At 39.8% G+C, this 24945-nt stretch overlaps 2 protein-coding genes across 4 annotated transcripts in view; one reads left to right on the top strand and one right to left on the bottom strand.

Moving 5' to 3' along the window:
- Window positions 1-11525, bottom strand: part of FANK1 (fibronectin type III and ankyrin repeat domains 1) — a 150644-nt gene extending 139119 nt beyond the window's left edge. The window contains exon 1 of the mRNA XM_004446674.5: window positions 11433-11525. Within this exon, the coding sequence (XP_004446731.1) occupies window positions 11433-11445 (13 nt within the window). The 5' untranslated portion in view covers window positions 11446-11525. The remainder of the gene's footprint in view (window positions 1-11432) is intronic.
- Window positions 11526-11589: 64 nt separating this feature from the next.
- The window catches only part of DHX32 (DEAH-box helicase 32 (putative)), a 59094-nt gene continuing 45738 nt past the window's right edge, over window positions 11590-24945 (top strand). Inside the window, exon 1 of one of the 3 annotated variants that reach the window (XM_058298154.2) lies at window positions 11590-11887. The gene's annotated coding sequence lies outside the window, so the exon portion shown is untranslated. Of the gene's footprint in view, window positions 11888-18362; window positions 20289-24945 lie in introns of those variants that run through there. The other 2 variants (XM_071215628.1, XM_058298152.2) reach the window with 2 other exon arrangements.

Genomic DNA, 24945 nt, shown 5'->3' on the forward strand with positions numbered 1-24945 from the left:
TATTCACCAAATGCAATGAAAAAAATAAAAAATAAAAGCAAGTCAAAATAAAAAAGAAACAAACAAACAAAAAACACATTAGAGGGGGCAGATGGAGCTCAAGCATTTGAGTGCCTGCTTCCTACATGGGAGGTCCCAGGTTCAGTCACCAGTGCCTCCTAAAAACAAAAATGAAAAAACAAACAAGCTAACAAACAAAAAAAGCCAACTCAGGGAGCTGATGTAGCTCAGTGGTTGAGCACTGGCTTCCCAGTTGTTAAAAATTTTTATGTATTTTATTTTTTATATTTAAACCTATCATTATTATTTTGTTCTCCTATTAATTGTATTTGGCTATTTTAATGACTTCATTTTTGAAGAAGCTTTGGATCAGAGAAGGGGTAGGGGAGGATCATTGGTGTGGGGAGTCAGTGATGGGGGATACATGGAAAGAAGTTCACCAGGACATATATATAAAGTATATAAATGTGTTCAAACGTTCATGGGGCATTGTCACAGTAGGTGGAGACTCACACAGTAACTGAGAGAATACTGAATTATCCTGGAGAGCTCTGCCACATTCTGTAATGGAACAGCAATAGTTCCCCAAGTGCAGGGAAATGACTGGTGAAGAAGGATGGTCCACTGATGGGCCCTTGATATTGATGACTATGCTTGTGAGCCTTTGCTCTTGAAATCGAAACTTAGCTTAATATTGTAGGGTGCCTAAGAGCTGTCTCCTGAGAGCCTCCTTGTTACTCAAATGTGGCTTCTCTCTAAGCCAAACTCAGCATATAAATGCATTATCTTCCCCCGGGCATGGGACATGACTCCTGGGGATGAGCCTCCCTGGCACCTAGGGATTACTACCTTGCACCAACTAGCAATGCAACTTGAAAAAGACCTCAAATAAAAGGGGGAAAAGATAAAGACAAATGAGTTTATATGACTAAGAGACTTCAAAGTGAGTCGGGAGGTCATCTCAGAGGTAACGCTTATGCACGTCTCAGCAGGATTTCAAAGACTGCCGACGTGGAAACTACTTCAAATAGTGGGGCTCCTGAGGGCTCTGGAGATACCCAGGTTCTATGGTCAGGGCAGATATCTCCAGAGTTTGGTGCCTTGCCCATGGCCCTACTTTGGAGTTTGTGCTCCTGAGAGTGACAGAGTTGGACTCAGTTATGGCTTCCCTACACATGGCTCATCTGTGCCTTCTATTTAAACCTATCCTTGGTGCTTGTAGATGTATGTCCAAGAGACTGGAATCTTCGGGTTGTCCATGTGCTAGCTAGTCCCTGAGCCTCAGCAGAGTTGCAACACCTACTCTCCAGTTTGTTGGGCTCACTCAGGACAACTAACAAGGAGGCAAAGATTGACAACCACCATACCAAGGAAACAAGAGAGCCTACAACTGCAAGCAAGAGAGTCCCACCCATCAGCTGTATGGGATCGAAACTCCCTCTCAACTAGAGGTGGAATGGACATCACCATCCCAGAATCCTCAGGACTGGGGAATGAACTATGGACTAGAGTGGACTTACTGGTATTCTACTATAGACTTATTGTGATTCTAGCAATGGAAGAAATTACAACATTGATGTGAAAGCAGTGGCTACTGGAGGCTCTGGGGGCAGAGAGAGGGAAAAACAGGTGTAATACGTGGGGTCTTTTAGGACTTGGGGATTATCCTGAATGACATTGCAATAACAGACATAGGCCATTTTATGTCTTTCCATAACATGCAGAATTGTGTGGGAGAGAGTGTAGACTACAGTGTGAACTGTGGTCCATGCTCATTGGCAAAGCCCCAGGATGTGCTTATCAATTGCAATGAAATGTGCCACACTAATGAGGGATGTTGTTTATGTGGGAGGGGTTGGGAGTTGTGGGGAGTGGGGCATATGGGAATCCCTACATTTTTTTTGTGTAACATTTATGTAGTCTAAGCATCTTTTAAAAAATAAAAAACATATATTGAAAAAAAAAACACATTAGAGGGAGCATATGTAGCTCAAGCAGTTGAGTGCCTGTTTCCCACATGGAAGGTCCCAGGTCTGGTCACTAGTACCTCCTAAAAACAAAAACAAAAAAAACAAACAAATCAACTCAGGAAGCTGATGTGGCTCAATGGTTGAGCACTGGCTTCCCACATACAAGGTCTGGAAAAAAACATATTAGAGGCATACAGACTCAAATGATAGAAGAAAGACTAAGTGATACAAAAGATGTAATAGCTGAACTTGAAGAGAGAAAAGAATGGAAAAATGAACAGGGGCTCATGGAGTTGAATGATAACATGAAAAACATACATGACATGGGAGTTCCAGAAGGAGAAGAGAAGGGAAAAGGGGGAAGAAAGAGTATTTGAGGAAATAATAGCTAAAAATTTCCCAACTCTCATAAAAGAAATAAATCTACATGTCCAAGAAGCACAGTGTACCCTAATCAGAATAATTTCAAACAGACCTAATCCAAGACACATACTACTCAGAATGTCAAATGTCAAAGATGGGGAAAAATCTGAAAGCAGCAAGGGAGAAGCCAACCATCACATACAAGGGACGCCCAATAAGACAGTGCAGATTTCTCATCAGAAAGCATGGAGGTGGGAAGACAGTGGTATGATACAATTAGTTTACTCAAAGGAAAAAACTGCCAGCCAAGAATTCTTTATCTGGCAAAACTGTCCTTCAAATATGAAGGTAAGTTTAAAATATTCACAAATGAAGAGAAACTAAGAGAGATTGTAAAAAAGAATTCACCTTTGCAGGAAATATTAAGGGTGTCTTATAGCCTGAAAAAAAAAAAAAAGACAGGAGAGAGAGGCTAGGAAGAGAGAATAAAAGAAAGGACAACTCAAAGAATAAAAAGACAGATGAAAATAAGATATGACATATGAAAACAAAGAATACAATTGTGGAAATAAATAGCGCATTGAATGTGAATGGATTAAACCGCCCAGTAAAATGATACAGATGGGGGAGCAGATGTAGTTCAAGTGAATGAGTGCCGGCTTCCCACATGATGCAAGGTCCCAGGTTCAACCTCTGGCCTGGTACCTTAAAAAAAAAAAAAGATATAGGTGGACAGAATTGATAGAAACAACATACACTGCCTCACCTTAGACCCAAGGATACAAACTAGCTAAAAGTGAAAGGTTAGTAGAAGATATTCCTCACAAACAGTAACCAAAAAAAAGAGCACGGTAGCAATACTCATATCAGACAAAACAGATTTTAAATGCAAAAATGGTATAAGAAATACAGAAGATCAGTATATAAAAATCAAAGGGGTAATCTATCAGGAAGAAATAACACTTATAAGTGTCTATGCACCTAACCAGGGTGCCCCAAAATACATGAGGCAAATTCTGGCAAAACTGAAGGGAGAAATAGATATCTCTACAATAATAGTTGGAGATTTCAACCTACCACTCTCATCATTAGCTAGAATTAGACAGAAGATTAACAAGGAAATAGAGAATTTGAGCAATGCAATAAATGAGCTAGACCTAACAGACAAATACAGAACGTTTCACCCAAACTCAGTGGGTTATTTATTTTTTCTTATGTGCCCATGGATCTTTCTCCAGAATAGACCACGTGTTATATCACAATGTAGTTCTCAATAAATATAAAAAGACTGAAATTATGCAAAGCACCTTCTCAGATCATAATGAAACAAAACTGGAAATAAATAACAGAGGTAAAACTACAAATGTGTAGAGGCTGAACACCACACTCCTAAATAATCAGTGGGTCAAAGAAGAAATTGTAAGTGAAATCAAATATATTGAGACAAATTAAAATGAGAGCACAACTTATCAAAACTTATGATACACAGCAAAGGCAATGATGAGAGGGAAATTTATAGTCCTAAATACCTATATTTAAAAAGAAGAAAGAACTAAATTCAAAAGATTTGACTGATCAACTAGAAAAACTAGAAAAAGAACAGCACACCAATTCCAAAACAACAGAAGGAAAGAAAGAATAAAGATTAGAGCAGAAATAAATGAAATTGAGAACAACAACAAAAAACAATAGAGAAAATCAACAAACAAAAAGATAGTTTTCAGAGAAGATCAATAAAATTGATAAGTCTTAGCTAGACTAAAAAAGAAAAAGAGAAAAGATGCAAATAAATAAAATCAAAATTGAAAGGGGGAAGTTATGGCTGACCCCACAGAAATAAAAAAAGGTCATAAGAGGATATTATGAGAAACTGTACACCAACCAACTAGATCCTAGATGAAATGGACAAATTCCTAGAAATGCACAAACAACCTACACTGACACTACAAGAAAGACAAGCACTTAACAAACCAAACACATTTAAAGGGATTGAATCCATAATCAAATATCTCCCAACAACAAAAAAGTCCAGACCAGATGGCCTCACAGGTGAATTCTGCCAGGCATTTCAAAAAAAATTAACACCAATCCTGTTTAAACTCTTCCAAAAAATTGAAGAGGAGGGAAAATTACCCAAAACATTTTATGAAGCCAACATCACCCTAATACCAAAGTCAGATAAAGAAACTACAAGAAAAGAAAATTACAGACTAATCTCTCTAATGAACATAGACGCAAAAATTCTCAACAAAATAATTGCAAATAGAATCCAACAGCATATCAAAAGACTTATACACCATGATCAAGTGGGATTTATTCCTGATACGCAAGGATAGTTCAACTTAAGAAAATCAATTAACATAATACAACACCTTAACAAATTGCAAGATAAAAACAACAACTCATAATCATATAGATGGATGCAGAAAAGGCATTTGACAAAATCTGGCATCCTTTCTTGATAGGAATAGAAGGGAAATTCCCCAATGTGATAAAGGGCATATATGAAACACCACAGCCAACATTGTACTCATTGGGGAAGGGTTGAAAGCTTTTCCTCCAGGATTGGGAACAAGACAAGGATGCCCACTGTTATCATTGTTATTCAGGATTGTACTAGAAGTTCTAGCTAGAGCAATTAGACAAGAATAAAAAAATTAAAGGCATCCAAATAGGAAAAGAGGAAGTAAAATTCTATTTGTGGATGACACGATCCTATATTTAGAAAACACTGAAATGTCTATCACAAAGCTACTTGAGCTAATAAATGAGTTCAGCAAAGTGGCAAGATACAAGATCAACATGCAAAAATCAGTAATATTTCTATACACTAGCATTGAACAATCTAAGGAGAAAATCGGGGGGAAAAGTCCATTTACAATAGCAACAAAAAGACTCAAATACCTAGAAATCAATTTAACCAAGGTAGTACAGGACCTATATGCAGAAAACTACAAAACAGTGCTAAAAGAAATCAATGAAGACCTAAAGAAATCAAAAGACATTCCATGCTCATGAATTGGAAGACTGAATACTGTGAAGATGTCAATATTCTACCCAAACTGATTTATAAATTCAATGCAATACCAATCAAAATTCCAACAGCCTACTTTACAGAAATAGAAGAGGAAATTACCAAATTCATTTGGAAGGGAAAGTGTACCTAAATAACCAAAACCATTCTAAAAAAGAAGAGCAATGTGGGAGGAATTTCAGTTCCTGACCTTGACACATATTACAAAGCTACAATGGTCAAAACAGCATGGTATTGGCATAAAGATAGACACATCAGTAGAATAGAATTGGGACTCCAGAAATAAACCCTCACCTCTATGGTCAACTACCAAAGCCATGTTAACAGGAAAAAACAATCTCTTCAACAAATGATGCTGGGGGAACTGGATATCCATAGCCAGAAGAATGAAAGAGGACCCCTATCTCACTCCCTATACAAGAATCAACTCAAAATGGGTAAAAGACCTAAATATAAAAGCCAGGATCATAAAACTACCAGAAGAAAATGTAGGGAAACATCTTAAAGACCTTGTGGTAGGTGGTGGTTTCTTGGACATTACACCCAAAGCACATGCAACAAAAGAAAAAATAGATAAATAGGATCTCCTCGAAATTAAACATTTTTGCAACTCAAAGGACTTTGTGAAAAAGGTGAAAAGGCACCCAACTCAATGGGAGAAAATATTTGGTAATCACATATAGGATAAGGTTTTAATATCCATGATAATGCAAAGAGATGCTACAACTCAAAAAAAGACCTGATTTAAAAATAGGTAAAAGACTTGAATAGACATTTGTCCAAAGTAGAAATACAAATGGCAAAAAAAACACATGAAAAAAATGTTCAATATCACTAGCGATTAAGGAAATGCTAATTAAAGCTACAATGAGGGAAGTGGACTTGGCCCAGCAGTTAGGGCATCCATCTACCACATGGGAGGTCCGCGGTTCAAACCCCGGGCCTCCTTAACCCATGTGCAGCTGGCCCACATGCAGTGCTGATGCGTGCAAGGATTGTTGTGCCACGCAGGGGTGTCCCCTGCGTAGGGGAGCCCCACATGTAAGGAGTGAGCCCCGTAAGGAGAGCTGCCCAGCATGAAAGAAAGTTCAGCCTGCCCAGAAACGGCACCGCACACACAGAGAGCTGGCACAATGAGATGATGCAACAAGAAGAAACACAAATTCCCGTACTGCTGACAACAACAGAAGCGGACAAAGAAGAACATGCAGCAGATAGACACAGAGAACAGACAAATTGGGGGGGGGGGGGGGCAGGGAGAGGAGAAGGGGAGAGAAATAAAATAAATAAATAAATCTTAAAAAAAAAAAGCTACAATGAGATTTCATTTCACACCTATTAGAATGGCCACTACTAAAAAGACAGAACTACAAGTGTCAGAGAAGATGTGGAGAGATAGGAACACTTATTCACTGTCAGGAATGTAGAATGGAACAGCCACTATGCAGGACTGTTTTGCAGTTCCTAAAGGAGTTGATATAGATTTGCCACATGATCTGGCAATACCACTACTGGATATATACCCACACGAACAGACATCCGCACACTGATGTTCATAGCAGTGTTGATTACGATTGCCAAAAGATGGAAACAAATAAGGCATCCATCACCCAACGAATGGATAAACAAACTGTGGTGTATATACACAATAGAATATTATGCAGCTATAAGAAGAAAAGAAGTTGTAAAGCATATGACAATGTGGATGGACCTAGACAGACATTATGTTGAGTGAAGCAAGTCAGACACAGAAGGACAAATACTGTGTGATTGTGCTACTATGAACTAAATATATGGAGTAATCTCATGGAGTTAGTAACTTGAATATGGGTCACCAGAAAATAGAATTAGGTTAGAGGATGGAAAGCTGAGTGGTAACATGTGCAGAACTGGTAAAAAGATGTGTTTTAACCTTTGGAAATGAATAGCTAAGTTGAAAGCACAACAATGTTTATACTAGCAGTACTATTATATGGGTATGACAGTTTAAAGGGACAGTCTAATTCATGTATATTAGTAAAAGGAAAGCTAAAAAATGTAACTTGGGAATGTATAGCGGAGCAGGCATAGCTCCGTGGTTGAGTACTGGCTTCCCACATACAAGGTCTTGTGTTCAATCCCCAGCCCCAGTACCTGAAAAAAAAAACAACCTCTGGGAATGTATAGCATAATAATACTGCATATGAAATATGAATATGGTAAAATGGCGTATATGAGTTTTCTTTGAAACAGAACTAAAATATGTTAATAATAGACAAAAAACATTATGCTAAGTGAAAGAAACCAGGCACAAAGTACTACATATTGCATTATTCCATTTATATAAAATAAAAATATAAATCAATTTATAAAGATGAAATTAGATTGGTGGTTATGAAAGGCTGATTAAGAGGGATTAAGAAGTAACTGCTAAGGTGTATGGGGTTTTCTTTTTGCAGTAATGAAATTGTTCTAAAATCTTTTGTGGTGATGAATGCACAACAGTGCGTTTATACTGAAAGCCATTGTTTATACACTTTGGATAGATCATATGATATGTGACTACATCTCAATAAAACTGCTTTTAAAAACAATCAGCAGAGCTATAGTTGTGGTTTAAGCAAGAGGAGACAGTGTCTGGAGTAGCCATGGTTACAGTAGGGAGGGAAAGAAGGGGTGCGCACTGGGGGTATATTTTGGATGTAGAATTAACAAACATGATGGTGGATGGGGTGTGGGCGTGACGGCAAGAGAAAAAGAGGAGTCAAGGATGGCTTCCAGATTTCAGACTGGAGTAACTGGGAGGATGTGAAATCCTATATGAACATGGGGGAGACTAGTGGAGAAACAGGTTTGGAGAGAGAAGTCTTCACTTCTTGAGGTGAATGCCTGTCTCATAGTTATTGGAATAATTTGGATCCATTTAGCACTTCTTTGAAATGGTAAACTTTTAAAAAGAAATGGCTGCTTGGTCAAAACAATGCCCCAATTTGGTTTATATAGGGGGAGTTTGGGGGCAGTAGCATCTGGTTGTAAAGGTAAGGGTTGGAGCCTTATCTTGATACTGCATATGAAAAATAAACTAAATTGTTACATCTGTGTGTTTGCTGAGAGTGATTTGGGGGACTTAGGACAATCATGGGAAAGGGGCTAAAGCCCCCCCAAAGCCATGCCCCAGTACTGCCACTATGAAATTAGGGGACAGTATGTTAAGCTTAAATATTTTCTTAAAAATCTAATGCAATTTGATGTACATTTTCCGTGTTATTTTATACATAGGTTGTCTTTCAGACAGTGTAGTTAATTAAAGAAGGAAATAATTAAAGATGTAAAGGGGTAAGCCAAGAGTCACAACCACTCTGAAGAGTCCAAGGTTGTGAACTTATTTAATTTGCCTTTCCAAGGAGTTATTTCCTGGATCATTGACTTATTATTATTCTGTCAAACAGTGGCAGCCCCTGTCAGCCTCTGCCTACAGCCAGAGCATGGGATTTGAAGAGTTTATGTTGATTGCATTTTAATGACTCTGTTAATAAAGGTCATTCTTAGAAGTAATAGAAAACTAAATGTGTGGAAATAGAATGGATAAGAGTGACTTCAGGGTTATTTCTAGTAGTTCCTCAATGTTACCCTTAGACATATGTTTAATCCTTCAAAGCAATTAAGAAGGATCCTTCCTTTCAATCAATTTACTGGTGCTATATCCAACTACTCTGGTAAATGTTATTTGAAACTCAATAACAAAGGTACTATGTAACACCAGGCTTAAAATGTGTTAAACAACACTGTTAAAACAATTTATTAGTAGTATTGATTACAGCATAATTATGTATATAAAAAATTACAATAGTTGTTAGTATATCCATAGCGTCTCCATTATTAGATTAAGTCTGTTTGAACATCAATCTTGAGATTAAAAGGGATCTGGGAGATTAATCTTATCATTTTACATATTACAAACTGCAAATGATTTAGTAAATATTTATCCAGAATTGTATTTATTCTGTGAAAGAAGTTCCTAAGGTAAATAGTGGTTGTTCAAATTATCTAAAATTAACAAAAGCATTTAAGAGAATGTGGAGAATAAATAGTCATCCCTAGATATAAGGTTACATTTTTTAAAAAGTTCTACCTCAAAATTCAATGAGATGAACAAAAAGTAAAACACAAAACAATTTTTTTAAAAAAATTTAAAAACAATCAATGAGATGAGATATAAATGTATAATTCATGTATGCAATACATTCCTTACCTAGTTTTACAAAGACTTTGTGGTCTGGGTCCTGTGACTTTTCCAGCTGCATCCCTTTTTCCCCTCCACACCCACCTCCTCCCAGCTCCAGCTTTACTAAGCTTCCTGCTCTGAGCCTCAAGCCCACCGCCCACCCTGCTCTCTGGCCTCAGGACCTATGTCGAAGGGGTTCCCTCCACCTGGAATCCCTTTCCCTCATTCTTTGCTGACTTAATTCCAAGTCATTCTTCAGGTGTGGTACTACTTCCTCCAGCAAGCCTTCTGTTCATCATCTGGGTCCCAATCTCTGGCCCTAGAGATGCTTCAGCAGTTCCTGTACAGGTGTCTGCTCAGTTTTCCTGGGAAGGCCAAAATCAATGCTACTGTATTCACTGCTCAGTCTCCTGTCTAGAGAACAGTGCCTGGAACATAACAGGTGCTAGGAGTGAGTGAATGGATAAAGGCAGTGAGCTCTGAGGAATTTGAAATTCACAGTTTACAAATAAAACAGTAACATAAACCTGAAGAAGTAAAATTGCTGTTTCCAAAAGACAGATTTCACTTCTATTCATTTTTTTTCTAAGGAGAGAACATGGTCATAAACAGCCTGGCATCAGTTTAATATGAGACAAATATTTCAGTATTGTTTTATAGTCAATATATTTCAATAGTGGTGATAGTTGCAAAACATCATGAATGTACTTACTGCCACTGAATTGTATGATTAAAAATAGCTAAAACGGCAAATTTTGTTTTTACCACAACAAAAGTTCTTAAAAGTTCCTTTCAATAGGTTATATTAAATGTAGATTCTAGAGAATTAGAGAAAGGAAGGTTATTGTATAAAAATGCTATCAACTTAAGCAACTATAAACTCACAACTTGGAAACTTTCTCCTCAATAAATCAGTTAAAAGAAAGGAAAACGTCTTTAAAATCTTATTGGACACTAATAACCTTTTAAAATGCTAGCATTTCCCCCAGAGGATGGCTTTGGTCTGGGTACTTCCATTTCTGAAATTGTGCAAGAAAAAATGACTTGGTTTTGAGTCATTCTTTGAAAAAGGTTTCAGGACTTCCCAGCCTCCCTAAAAAACACTGTTCTTATTTGAAGAACAAAAGAAGCAATAAAACATTAGCTCGGGCGGAGACGGGAGAAGGGCGCAGCTCCATCTCTCTAAACAGGGTTGAAAAAAGTATCCAATAAATTAGATGTTAGATCCGATAACTCTCGACTGCACACCTCTGCCAAATATTAAAAATAAGGGGAATAGAAAAAGAAAAGAAAATCCTAAAATGAAAAAAAAAAAAAAGCTTGTCCTACCTCGTAAATCTCTAAGATTTTTTTTCTACTATAAATCTCAGACTATTGGATGGAAGGGGTGTCTCAAATGAATAAAAGACCCAGCCTTACTACACGTAAAATTGCTGATATTTTAGAAGCAGGTTGCTTATTTTACAATTAATGGGCCAAACTACCAAACTAAAACAATAGCAAAAATGGCAGAACCAGTAATTACAGGTTGATTTGCTTGGGGACAGTTTCAGGAAGTAACAAATTCCCGGGGCGCCGCGTCCTCGTGCCCGTACCGCGGAGCTCGCCCCCTCCCGCTCCCAGCGGAGACCCCCGGGCGCTGCTGCCCTAACCCGGCACTCGGCGGGACTGAGGCCCCCGTCCTTCCCTCCCAGAGAACAGCGCGAGGGGCACACGGGGTCCACATTTCCACGACAAAAGCGTTAAAAAGCCTGCGCGGCCGCGCCGGGGCGCCTTCGCTAGTTCCCGGGGGGAAGGCCGAGGACCCCGGCCCGGCCTTGGCTGCGACCCCCGCTCCCGGCCCCGGCCCGGCCTCCCTTACTCTGGGGCTCCATGGTCAGCCGCTCCCCGGGCCTCCCGGGCCGAGCCCTGGCGCCGGTCGCCGCCCCTCCTAACGCCGCGCCTCCCGCCGGCGTCTCTCAGGTTGCCCTGGCAACGCAGGGGGCGGGGTAGGAGAGCGGGAAGGACGGGGAGAGGGAGGGACCAAAAGCCGCGAGACGCGCGCGCGAGCGTGCGGGTCCGCGCGTCGCCCCCGGCGCCGAGCCAGGGTGACGGCCGGGTCGCCGGCTGAAGGCGCCGCCCCTGCCGCCTGCTCGGGCGGTCGCGTCCTCCCCGGCGGCCGTCGCGCCCCCGGCGGGCCCTGTGGCGGGCCCGAGTCTCCGGCTCGCGGACCCCGCCGTCGCCGTGCCGAGGCGTCCGTCGGTCCGTCAGTCCCCGCGTCGGGCGGGGCAGGGCAGCCGGGCCTGGGCCTCCCGGGACGCGGAGCCGTCGCTGCAGGTAAAGGTCTGGCTCCGGCGGCGAGAGGGCTCGGGGGTCGCGGCGCCGGGGCGGGGGCGGCCGGGCGGGGGGCACCCGGCGCACCTGTTGCGGCCGCAGCCGCGCGCCGCGGGCCCCCTGCCCGCCCGTTGGCCCCGGAGGACCCCGCCCGACCCCGGCTCGCCCTCGGTGGCGGCGGCCCGCGGCTTCGCACGGTGCCCGGGTCTCGGGGGCGCCCTGGGAGCTCACCCGGGCCCCCAGGAGGGAGGCGCCGGCAGCGGCGGGGCGCGGGCCAGGCCTCGCGCGCGTGGCCGCGGCGCTGAACCAACGAGAGCGCCTTCCGGCGTCCGCGGCGCTGAACCAACGAGAGCCCTTCCGGCGTCCGCACCGGGCCCAGCGGGTCTGCCGAGATCCTGAAACCCCGTGGACTCCTGCGCCCCGGCCCTGCCCTGCCATCCCGAGTATCCCCTGGCGGGCCCGCGGCAATCTTTCCGGTTGGATTAGTTTTTGTCTGCGTGTTGGTGTCTGTTTCAGTCTTCCCCGTTTTGGGTTGAGTTAATGAATCAGCCCACACGTTTTGTAGCACAACTTTATGGCGCTGTTAAATGTAGCATTGTCCCACAATTGACTGGTTTTATAAACGCCAATGCAGATTTTCCCTTACGGAAATTTTGAGGATCCTAAGGGACTTTATCGGGTTATGTTGTAAAAACTCAAAACAACCAGACGAGTGTCAAAGGTTAAGAAAAAGGAATAGCGAGGAAAAGAGAAGAAAAAGAATGAGAATGAAAGTGCAAAGTGGGGAAAGGCACTCCGTGATTGATTTAGTACTCCTGTCTGGTGGTTTGGCTCCCTCTGTCAATTCCTGCAGCTGCCCAAGACACTTCTTGAGGGAAATGGAAGGAAGAGCTCTTTTTGGGTCATGTAAGTGATTACTCATTCTTTACCACTAGGGAGCTTTCCACTCCATAGATGACAAGGACACCAAGGAGAATTACTTTCCTCTTTGAAAGGGAATCATTCAAAGGTTAATGGAACCTGAGAAGCACATATTCTGTGATGTAATGGACATTTATTACATTCCTCAAATTAGGTTTCCCCCTCTCATACTATATAGAGACTTTTTCTGATTGTCAAAGCAAGGTTTTTATGTGGCTATTGACAAGCAATGTGATATATACAAAACCCATAATTCATAAAACATTAAAGTAATAAATTCAAGTTAGAGTATAAATTCAAGTTAGAGCCAGTGTAGTTCAGTGGTTGAGCATCTGGGTTAAATCACCAGTACCTCCTAAAAGAAAAAAAGAAAAAGAAGAAAGAATAAACATTTAATAGTACCTTATGTACTGTGTGCCTGTGTTTCTGTTCCTGAAACATAGAGATGCATTTTTAGACTGAAAGCATCTTAAAATCAGCAATATTTCTGTAGGACAATGTTTCTCAAACTCTCGTGTTCATATCATTAGCAAAATCACAAGTTGGTATTTTCATCCAAGAAGCAAACAGTGATGCTCATCAGTGATATTATCAAAAGTGACATGATAGTGATTTAAAAAAAAACAAAAAGTGTTCATTGACACTAAAAGAGGGTGGGGTTACATTTTCCCCAATGGTAAAGGATTGGATGTTTATATTTTTTAAAAAACAAAAACCACAACATTGCCTGTCTCAATGCTAAGATAACAAGGGCTCAAGAGTGATAGTTGAACTCAGATTTTAAGGTTGGAAAAATGGAGATATGGAGTGGTAAAGTACTTTACAGCATAGAAAAATATATTTTATCAGTAGCTATCAAGCTGACGTTGAAGAAGTATTTCAATACTTTGAGTAATAGGTAAAGGCAGCTGTGAAAAGCAACCTTTGATTTTAGGGGATAGTGTAGGTATGGAAAAAAAGACTGGTGGAGATAGGCAGTGGGAGAGAAGCATACTAAAATGTCTAAGGCAAGGACAATATACAGTTTATCTTTTTCCTTTCAGCATCTAGTACAATGTACTGGTTAAATATTTGTTGAAATGTATGAGAAAAGGTTTAGAGAAAATGCTTTAGATAAAGCAGCTTGCTTTATTACTGGAGAAAATATTCTGAGATCAGAAAGTTGCTCTTGGGATAGGAGTTGAAATGAATGGTGAAGGTATCAGCTGTCCCCTTTGAGGATTTTCCCCATCTTTTCAGTATGTTATTTGTGGTGAAGTGAAAAACAATAAAAATACTGATTTTTGTTTTTTTCTAAATTTCCAAGCTCAACACTGGATAGAATAGTTACATTATTACTTACTCTGCTGATGTTTAACTAAATGTAGCAAAGCAAAGCATTATCACCAGAGACTAGCAAAGCAAAAAAAAATGAAGAGAAAGATGTAGCCGTTCTTTTTCTTATTTAGATGTCTTGGCCACATCAGAATTCAAAGGAAAAATAACTCCAGTGGGAAGTTAGCATGTGATATGTCTGTCTCCTAGCATTATATCATAAGTTGGGGAATTTTTTTAAAAAAACCAGAGTGAGAGTACTTTTTCCCTCTCTGCTTTCCTTTGCTTTCTCAAACTCATGGGAAGTTCAGTCATAGGTGACAGACTTTTTTTAGACCCACACAATAACTGGTAGAATATTTTTTAAATGTTTTGATGTGCTTCCTCTTTGTCCTCTGGACATGTCATGCTCTGCACTCATTTAAATTGTTGGACTCGTGAGAAATGGCCATCTTACACTTTTTACCCATCCACAGAATAATCCTGCTGCAGGACCATGTTGCCTCCCCTCCTCTGGGAAGTCTTCCAGAATTATGCCATTGCCCACTAATTGTACTTGTCTCTCCCACTAAGGGGGCCCTATACAATTTAGCGCTTGGTCCTATGTTATACTTTCCTTGTACCATATTCCTTCATTTTCTGTGTATGGGTCTGGTGCCCCCAACTTAACGTTTAGGAGCTGAGTCCATGACTTATGTTTCTTCTGTAATCCATTTTAGCACATAGTAGCCTTTCAGTGTATACCGGATAATTTAAGGACAGTCAGAGCAAGGACAAGACTTTAGTTGGGAGAAATTGGATTAATTTTTAATTCTGCAACAGTGGCGAAGTCAGGAGCTATTGTTTCTTTATCAGTAAATAACTGGCGATGACACAACTTGCATTGGTTGTCTGGTAGTCTGTTTAAGAGACTCAAATTGTTATTTAGTTATAAATGAAAATAACTTGTATATTCTAAGCAACTATTTAAATGTAAAGGGTGTTTATTGTTTCCCACAAGAGATGCTTGCTAGGTTCTGAAGTTTCTCTTCCTAAGGGTGAGCAGGAAATGACCTGGTGAATTGTATGTCAGGGCACAGGAACGGCTTGGGAGAACAACTGAGCAGTAGTTCGTGGTGGCTAGAGCATAGAGCACATGCTAGAGTAGGAGAAAGGGAGGCCGGAAGGGCAAATGCAGGCTAAATCGGGAGGAACCTAAGGACTTTGGCTTTTCTGGTGAAGGTAATGAGTAGGATTTGGGTCAGCAGTGTGATTATTTTTGCATTTTGAAAGATCACTGGCTGCATGAGTGACAGACTGGTGGGAAGCCAAGATTGTGGCAATAATTTGGTGAAGAAATGATGGCATAATTCAGGCACTAGAGGCTAATATAGGGAGGAGAGGGCCACTGGAGAGATTTAAGAGGTAAAAGTGGAAGGCCTTGGTGATGTAAAGGGTGAAGAAGAGGGAGAAACCTCAAATGGCTCCCAGGATGGATTGTTTTGCTGTTGAAATTTGGAACATAAGGGAGGGAAGGAAGAAAGGGTGGGGAGAGTAAGGAAGGGAAAGAAAGGAAAAGATGGAAGGACAGACAGAAAGACCGAAGGGGGCCTTTTTCTTTTCTCTTTTCAAGGAGTATGGGAAATAGGGTAGATGATGAGCTCAGTTTTATTTTTATTTTATTTTTTTAAATTTATTTCTCTCCCCTTCCCTTCCCTCCCTCCCTCCCCAGTTGTCTGCTGTCTGTGTCCATTTGCTGTGTGTTCTTCTGTGTCCGCTTCTATTCTTGTCAGCGGCACCCAGAATCTGTGTCTCTTTTTGTTGTGCGTCTTGCCGCGTCAGCTCTCCGTGTGTACAGTGCCACTCCTGGGCAGGCTGCACTTTTTTCGTGCTGGGCGGCTCTCCTTACAGGGTGCAGTCCTTGCGTGTGGGGGCTCCCCTATGCGGGGGACACCCCTGCGTGTCACAGCACTCCTTGTGTACATCAGCACTGCACGTGGGTCAGCTCATCACACAGGTCAGGAGGTCCTGGGTTTGAACCCTGGACCTCCCATATGGTAGGCGGACGCTCTATCCATTGAACCAAATCTGCTTCCCTGAGTTCAGTTATTAAACATTCACAGTTGAGGTGCCTGTCATCTAAGTGGAGATGTCCCATAAGTACTGGTTGAATTTGGAGGTTTAGAACTAAAGAAAGAAGTCTGAGATGAAGGTACAAGTTTGTATTAAGCGTTCTATGTGAATGATTTTCTTCAGGGAGATTAAGTGGAATAAGAAGAGGGTCGAGGATAGAACCCTGGGGTAGATCAGTAGTTGACATTGGTGTTGGTAGTGGTGGGTGGTGGAAGAACCCAGAAACTAGGAAATATGTGTAGGAAAGTGAGCTGAAAGCCTGGAAAGATTTAGAAAACAAAATCCCTTCTCTCGGGAGTTCACATACTGGTATTCCCTGAAATAATTATATTTTCCTCTCTTTGCCATAGAATGCACCCCATAGTTTGTTACTCTGTTATTGTTGTATTAAAATTAATGCAAAATGACTACCCATTATTTTGGTAATAAAAAAAAGGCAAGTTTTCTGATATTTGTCGTTTTTCACAGCTTCTAGTTTGGAACAATATATTCAACTGAAGTGTAACTTCTGAAGTTGATTATGATGATGTCCCAAGCAAACTGTTTAAAAAAAGATGGGTGAAAGTTTACTTTGTATATATTCAGAAGTAAAATAAATAAATGTGTTGACTTTTGGGCGAGACTGACAATAACCTATTATTTAGAGTTTAGCTTTTATTTGCTCTTATAAACATCTGTTCATATTTCTATCTGGACTGCTTAAATAAGCCAAATTAATATTTTATATACTTTATTAGCTCTGCTTTGACTCAAATGTCAGTCTCTGGGATATTATGTGATCAGAAATCATCAAAATAATATTGCTGATAGCCCAGTCCTTTGAAATGCTAACAAACCTTTACATTACATACTTATATATGAGGAGTGAGATATTATTGTTGTCTGTAGCATTGACTGGGTGTGGGAAGTCTTTCTGTATATAAGTCAAAGTTTTTAAATTACCATTAGAATAGAAAAAAACTTAATAGTACAGGATTTGCTTTTCAAACTCTATTTGGTATGAATCAATTATTAGGTTAAACATGAATCATTTAAGTGTTTTACATAAACCCATTAATTTGATTTCCTTCCTTAAACTCATTTTTTTTTAAGGTACTAGGGATTGAACCTGGGACCTTGTGCTTGGGAGGTAGGTACTCAACCACTGAGCTACACCCACTCCCCAAGATGGTCAATTTTTTAGAAGCCTAGAAATAAACTTTTTAAAAATAAATTCAGAATTTTTACCTTAACTTGTTCCAGAAAGGTTTTAAGTAGGCTCTAGACCTTCATATATAGTATCAATAGATATTGGAAGCCAAGTAGGATATACTTTTGAGGGCTCTGAGCCAATTAAAACAAAGGCAAACAAAGAAGTCATTTCTAAAAGTTCCAGTAATGGTAAGTCTATAGTTTTAATTAAAGCATAACATGCCTCGGAGATAAAGTTTACATGTTCAATATTTGACTGTAACTCCACATGGGCAATCAGAATAATGTTTTTCAAATCCATAAAAGAACTACACATTTTCTATTTTATGGCATTTGTTCCAGACTGCCTTGCCCGTCATCACCCATAGTGTCAGCTGTTTCTTCAATCCACAGTGTTGCAATGTGAGCCCTTTTTCTGCAGTGTAGGAGGGAAGCAGTGTGGTATACTGTGGGTAAGCCTGTATTATATACTTAAATCCAGGATTAAGCTGGGATTGGTCTACCTGAATTCAAGTATCCACTCTACCACAGACTAGCTGCTAGAAGTTGCATGAGTTAACTAAACCTCTGAAGGCTTTAATTTCCTCATTTGAAAAATGAAAATAATAAAGTTAGCCCTCATGGGGTCCTTAAGAGTTTAAATGAAATTACCCAGATAAAGTACTTAATGTAGCATCTGGCACACAGTAAGTACTCTATAAATGCTAATTGGTAGAATTATCATTATCATTACTATTAGTCTCTTTTTAGTAGTAGTATAGATCTGTAGTTCTCAAAGTGTGGTCTACAGACCAGTTGGTTTTCAATGAGCTAAGGAGTTTGCACCAGAATGTAAATCAAGCTGTGTCAGAAATCATACAGTTTTTAGTTTAGCTGACCTTATTTTAAAAGCAGTTTTATTGAGATATATTCATATGGCATACCATCCATCCAAAGTGTACAATCAGTGGCTTTTAGTATAATCACAGTATTGTGCATTCATCACCACAAAAAATTTTAGTACAATTTCATTACTCCAGAAAGAAAAATTCCACACTCCTTAGCAGTCACCTCTCAATTCCTCTGTCCTTCTCCAGCCCTACACAGCTGACTTTTTAAATAGCAAGGCTTCTTTGATGAAGGAAGCAGGGTGTTGATTTACATTCTGGAGCAAGGTCCTTATCTTGCCATGAACCAGTTCTTTGAGTAGAATTAGTGTGGAATATTGGACAAACGATCCTATCCATCCCCAAGTAATAGATCTTCATACTGAAGACAGTTATTCACTTGTAATACCTTCACTAACCTTCTCTGTTCTAAACATTATAATCATAGATTATAAGTATATGGTCTTTTTGTTCAGCAAATATTTATCAATCACCTAGTCTGTGGAAAGTCGTATATCTTATTTTGTAGGAGTTGCAAAGATGACTCAGTAAAAGATCTTGTCTTCAGGAAATCTACCTAGCGCAAGAGAGAAAAGATGTAAAAATCGGATAAATGTATTGAATACATGCAGTGAGTATTTGCAGTAGTATTATACTGGATCCCAAGGAGACAGAGAGATGTCTCCCTTTGTCAAGTTGCTCCCTTCAAGTAGCAGAATTAATGCCTTTTCCTCTTTCAGCATTTACACTACCATAATAGAGATCAGAGTTCACTGCATCAAGGTAATAGTTTAGGAGATTCAGAAATCTGTAACATTAGGAATTATCTTATTTTTTAGATATAAATAACAGAAATCCAACTTTTTATGATTAGTGTTATAGATCTATCCTTAGTTTTGTTTTTTTAAAATTATTATTCCCTACTTGATCCTATATGCAAATGTATGAATGATAAATGATTCCCCGTTGTATAGAAAATGAAGAGACATCATATAGATAATAAAATATAAAGTTTTGATAAAAATTAGCACAGACTCTTTTTTAAAAATGCATTAGTCTTGGGGAGTGGATGTAGCTCACTGGTTGAGTGCCTGCTTCCCATGTATGATGTCCTGGGTTCAATCTCTGGTACTCCTTAAAAAAAAAAGTGGGGGAGGGCAGGGAATGTAATAGTCAAACAGATGTTTCCAAAACAAATTTGGGAGTCACATAAAATGGATACTTTTTAAAAGACAAGTTTCTTGTGTATGTATTCAGAGCCCTTTTCCTGAAGAATGGAAATGAAAAGGGATTGGCTATGAATTAGATCATAGCTATCTTTTAGGAACTGACCTATTTTCACAGACTTATTAACAAATAATTTAAAATGCTCAGGTTAAGAGCTGTCATTTAGTTGTTAATATTTCTTAGAATTTTTTTGTGTGTGACAGTGATTTTTTGCTTTCTCTTACTCCCCTACTTGATGTGCCTCATTACCACTCTTCATTCCATTCTACCATTTGCCTCAAACTGTCACCAGCTCTCTCTCCTAGAACTTTGTAGCACTGATGACTCTAAGAAAATGGAAGGTGATTGTTAGGAATATAATACATAATATTAAACAAAGTAAAGTAACATATCAAATTTCAGAGGAAAGTTGTAAAGAAAAGCAGAAAGTAAAACTAAAAATTTTGATCAAGAAATGATGGGGTGAGTTAGACCCATAGCACTTAAAATTAAACACAAACTTCTGTCATAGCATGTCATGGTTTTTGTGCTCTCGTCCCTGTTTCATCTTTGATGTCATCTTGTACCCATGTTTTTCTCTATATATATACTTCTTTGTATCATGACTGAGAATCTTTGCTTGTCATCGACAAAGAATCTCTATTTCCATACCCCACCCTAAGCCTCAGCTGAACTGAAGCTCTGTGAGGACAGGAACCAGATCTACCTTGTTCCCACATGTCACCAGCATGTTCCCAGTGCTGACACATAGGAGGCATGCCAGTATTTGTTGGGTAAGTAGAGCCTGAAAATGTAGGCAGGATTGAAAAACTTGAGCCTAGAGAAACCTTATTATGAATGATAGCTGTGATAAAATGAAATCAGATGTTAGTCTTAAAAAGCATAAAATCCCCAAAGATTCATTCATTGGCTATTCAGCATATAATTGTAAATTAAGCACTCACTATATTTGTGTTCACATCAGTGGAAATTACAAATAAAGAAGAAATAGCTCCAATAACACTCTAAGGAGACTAAAGAACATGGGGAAAGATAGTAAGTTAATAGTGCTGTAGCTCCTTAGTGATCAAATAGCCTCCTCATGTTGGCTGTTTGCAAGCAGAATACAGGAGCAAGCATGATGTGTGCATCGTTTGAACCTCAGTATAGCTTTGTTAGTTTCTACACAGTAACTCTTCTGAAGTGACCAAGGAAAAACAACTTTAATGAATGTTGGAAAGGACTTAATTTGTGATTTGTTGTACCAAGAGCCTATACAATGATTTCAATTTGTGGATTTGGGGATTTGCCCAAATGTCAGACCATATATCCTTGAGGAATAGCAGGGGGTTATTGTATATCATTAGTGAAAAGCAATAAAAAAAAAAAAAATCGGAGAAATATAGAAATAAAGTGAATCCCTTACAGCAGTGTTTAGACTTTATTCATCAGTAGTAAGGAGCAAACTTGAAATCTTGATAAGAGTGAAATGAGAAAATACAACTATAAGCAACATAGATTGCAGGGGAGAGGCAAAGGAGAACAAGTAGATTGTCCATCCCAGCAAGGACAGGGAAATGGAAGGAACAGTATCCCAGGAAGTTCTAAAGAAATAATCTGTAGGACTTGGTGACTGGCTTAATATAGGGCAACTTGGCAAGTTTAACAAAAATATCTCTGAAGTACTAATCCCATTCATTCATTCAGGAAATAGTTATTGAGTGCTTAATATGTGCCAGGCACTGTTGTAGATGCAGTGGACAAAACAAATCCCTGTCTCATGGAGCTTACAGTCTGTCGGGGCCACCAACAATAAACAAAATAGGTAAAATATGTATTATGTTAGATCATGATAAGTGTTAAGGAGAAAAAAAGCTGGAAAAGAGGATAGGAAGTGGATTCCTTTAGGGGGAATGAGTGAGATTTTCAATCAGTTGACCTTACTGAGAAATTGACATTTGATAAAGACCTTCATGAAGTGAGGTCCAGATGAGAGAAGGTGGTGATTCAGATCCAGTGTTCACAATAGAAGTTGTGGGGTTCTTGATATATTTTGAAAGTAAAGCTAATATAATGGGCTTTGTTAGCTTTTTATTGCAGCTATAACAAATTAACACAAACTTAGTGCCTTAAAGTACACGTATTTATTTCTTACAGTTCTGTAGGTTAGAAACCCAACCAGGCTAAAATCAAGATGTCGGTAGGGCTATGTTCCTTTTAGACATTCTAAAGTAGAATCTGTTTCCTTGTCTTTTCCACCTTGAAGCCTACCACTTCATTCCTTCGCTCCATTTTCAAAGCCAACAGTGTTATATATCTCTTAGCATTCTTCCTGCTTATATATCCCTCTGACCACAGCTGGGAAAGATTCTCCAATTTGAAGGACCCATGAAACTGAGCACAACATGATAATCCCAGATAATCTCCCTATCCCAAGGTCCTTAACTCAATCACAGCTGTAAAGTCCTTTTACCATGCAAGCTGAAATATTCACAAGTTCTGGGGACATACACATCTTTGGGGGGCTTTATTCTACCTTCCACATCTGTTGAAGGGTCAGATCTGAGATCTAAGATAAAGAAAAGTCAAGGTCGGAAAGCAGATGTGGGTCAAGCAATTGGACTTCCGCCTACCACATTGGAGGTCTTGGATTCAGTTCCTTGTGCCTCCTGGAGAAGGCAAGCTGGTATGCAGGCAGGTGTGGTGAGCTGGCTGAACAAGATGATGCAACATAGGAGACACAAAGAGGGAAAACAATGGGAGACATGACAGACCAGGGAACTGAGGTGGCTCAGGTGACTAAGTGCCTCTTTTCCACATGGGAGGTCCCTGGTTCAGTTCCCAGTGCCTTCTAAAGAGAAGATGAGCAGACACAGAGCATACAACAAATGGACACAGAGAGCAGGCGGTGACTGCAAATAATGAGGGGGGTGGATAAATAAATCTTAAAAAAAAAAAAGTCAAGGATAACTTCAAGTTTTTAGGTCTGAGCAACTGGAAAGATGGAATTAACTGAGATAGGAGGACCAGGTTTGTGCCTTCGGGGTGGAATCAGGAGTTTAGTTTTACCATGTAAAGAGTGAAATGCTATCAAATAGCCAAGTAGGAGATGACGTGTAGGTAGTTGGGTACATGAAACTGGAGATGAGGAGAGAGAACCCAGCTGGATTTATAAATTGGAGTCCTCAACTTAAAGCCATGAGACTGGATGAGACCCAGTTTAGTGAGAAAAGGGAAGAGGTCTAGAGACTAAATGTTCGGAAATCTCCAAATCTCTGTAAAATGCACATGAGGAATGCATATATATTTAATTGAACATGGAGAATAATGCAGAAAATGAAATAGAAGCAAAAGTTATTCAGGACAAATTTCACAATCTTGTCTTAATCCCTTGCAAACTTTATCTTTCCTTTTCTATGAACTATATTTCCAGAATTTCTGGGTCAGAGCCAAGCACAAAGCTTCATCTTACATCAACTTCTAATTATATTGTGTTGAGGTTATTAAAGTTATAATAGGTATGTATTCTCTTCATAGATACCCTGACTTCTAATAGATTCACTTGGAAGGGCAGTCCTTGATAAATTTATGCAGTCTGCAATATACATGTAAGATAGCTTTGAACAAATGCCGGTCTTTCACATTTAAAATTGTAGTGGATTGTAGTTTATACTGATAACAGAAAAATTTTTCTTAAATTTTATTCTGAATGACATACCTACTATGTTATTTGTTTTTTCTTATTTAAAATTGGTACTATTAAATTTTCCAAAGGCCAAGAATCTCTTGTACATATTTTAAATACTTCTGGAAGAAAACATTAACATGGCTCACCACACTTAAAGGATGACTGAGGAGATGTGTGTATGTCCCTGGAATCAGTAGGCTCAAAATCCAGCCTCTAGTTGGGTCTCAGCCACTTCCCCTCCTAATCTGAAACCCGAACGTAGAGCAGCAAAAAGTCCCTATGAGTAGCTGAAAGAGATGTTCCAGAGTCTCTGAACTTCACTCATAGGTTTCCCTTCAGGCTCATTTGAGTCATTATAGAGCCCTTTGTGGGCTCAGCCTTTGCAACTATTTCTGCCAAACAGGCCAATCTGGTTTCTAATGTGCCAGGTCAGGAAAGCAGGAAAGGGCCTCACCACATAAGCATGCTGTCCACCAGGTGACTTGGGTCCTGAATCCTGGCGTAAGGCAGAGCTGCAGGGCAGCAGTCTGGGCTTTCGCCCTGCGCACGTCAGGGAAAGCTGAGTGCGTTGTTCTGGCATAGTACTGGACGTGTTGGCGACCCTAGGTTGACGAAGAAAAGGTTGCGTAGACGTTGTTCAAGTCAGTACAAGTCTGGTAATCGATTGCTGTGTGATAAACCACCCTGGAATTTAGTAGCTAAAAAAGCCGTGACCATTTATTAGTTCTCATGATTCTTTGGGCTGACTGGGCTCATGTGGGTGGCTCTTCTGCTCAGTTGCGATGTTGGCGGGGGTCGTAGTCATCAGGAGGCTCGCCTGACGGTGCTCTCATGGGTGGCAGTTTGTGCAGCTATTGACAGGAAGCTCAGCTGAATTCTTTTGCCAGTGGCTTCTCTTGTGCTGCTTGGGCCTCTCACAGTTTGATGCTGGTTCCAAGAGGGAGTATTTAAAGCATGCAAGTGCCTTGGCAGTGATTCACTGTCACTTCCGCTGCATTCTTTTGATCGTGGCAAGTCATGGACACAGCTAAGATTCTAAGGGAGAAGTAGTAGAACTCACTGCTTCATGGGAGGGGTGGCAAAGAATTTGCAGCCATCTTTAATCCACCGTAAGAGAGAAATGGGTTCAGAATGTAATGCTTTTTAAGTATGATTTTACTGTAATTACAAAATTAGTACACTTTTAGGTGAGTTTTATAAAATTAAGACAACTGTTTCATGGACTTGTATTTCGTAAAAATATACCTGTGCTTTTTTCCCCAGAAATAATAAGCTACAGCAATCATTAGTTGTAATAACAGCAATTTCTTTTTCATATAGGAAGAGAACCCTTGGAAGGCATTGTAACCAGAAAAGAAGGAAAATTGAATATAAAATTAAATTTTAACTTATGTTAGCCAGTAGAGGTAGCTCGTCCTGTGATGTCAGACTGCCGTGTTTCATGTGATGTCAAACTGCAAAAGTTCTTCTGTGAGGCTAGCCTCACTGCATGGGGGCAGTGAAGCATTCTCAAGTTAATTTGTGTTACATTTTTGTTAGCACACCGTTATAATATGGTTCCATTTTAATTCCAAAACAAGGACTTTCAGAATGAATTTTGAAGAACTCTACCTGCGTAGAGCTAAAAAGTCTTTCCCCCTCTGATTATTAGTTTCTGCCTCTTTTGGGTCTATTTGTGTGTGTTTTTCGTGGTTCCATCTTAAAATAGCCTTTAGGTGTATGCCGAGTTTGTTAATGGAATTCATTAATGGAATTGCTTCTCT

Source organism: Dasypus novemcinctus, chromosome 6 (genome assembly GCF_030445035.2).
Source record: "Dasypus novemcinctus isolate mDasNov1 chromosome 6, mDasNov1.1.hap2, whole genome shotgun sequence".
In the NCBI taxonomy this organism is placed as follows: Eukaryota; Metazoa; Chordata; class Mammalia; order Cingulata; family Dasypodidae; genus Dasypus; species Dasypus novemcinctus.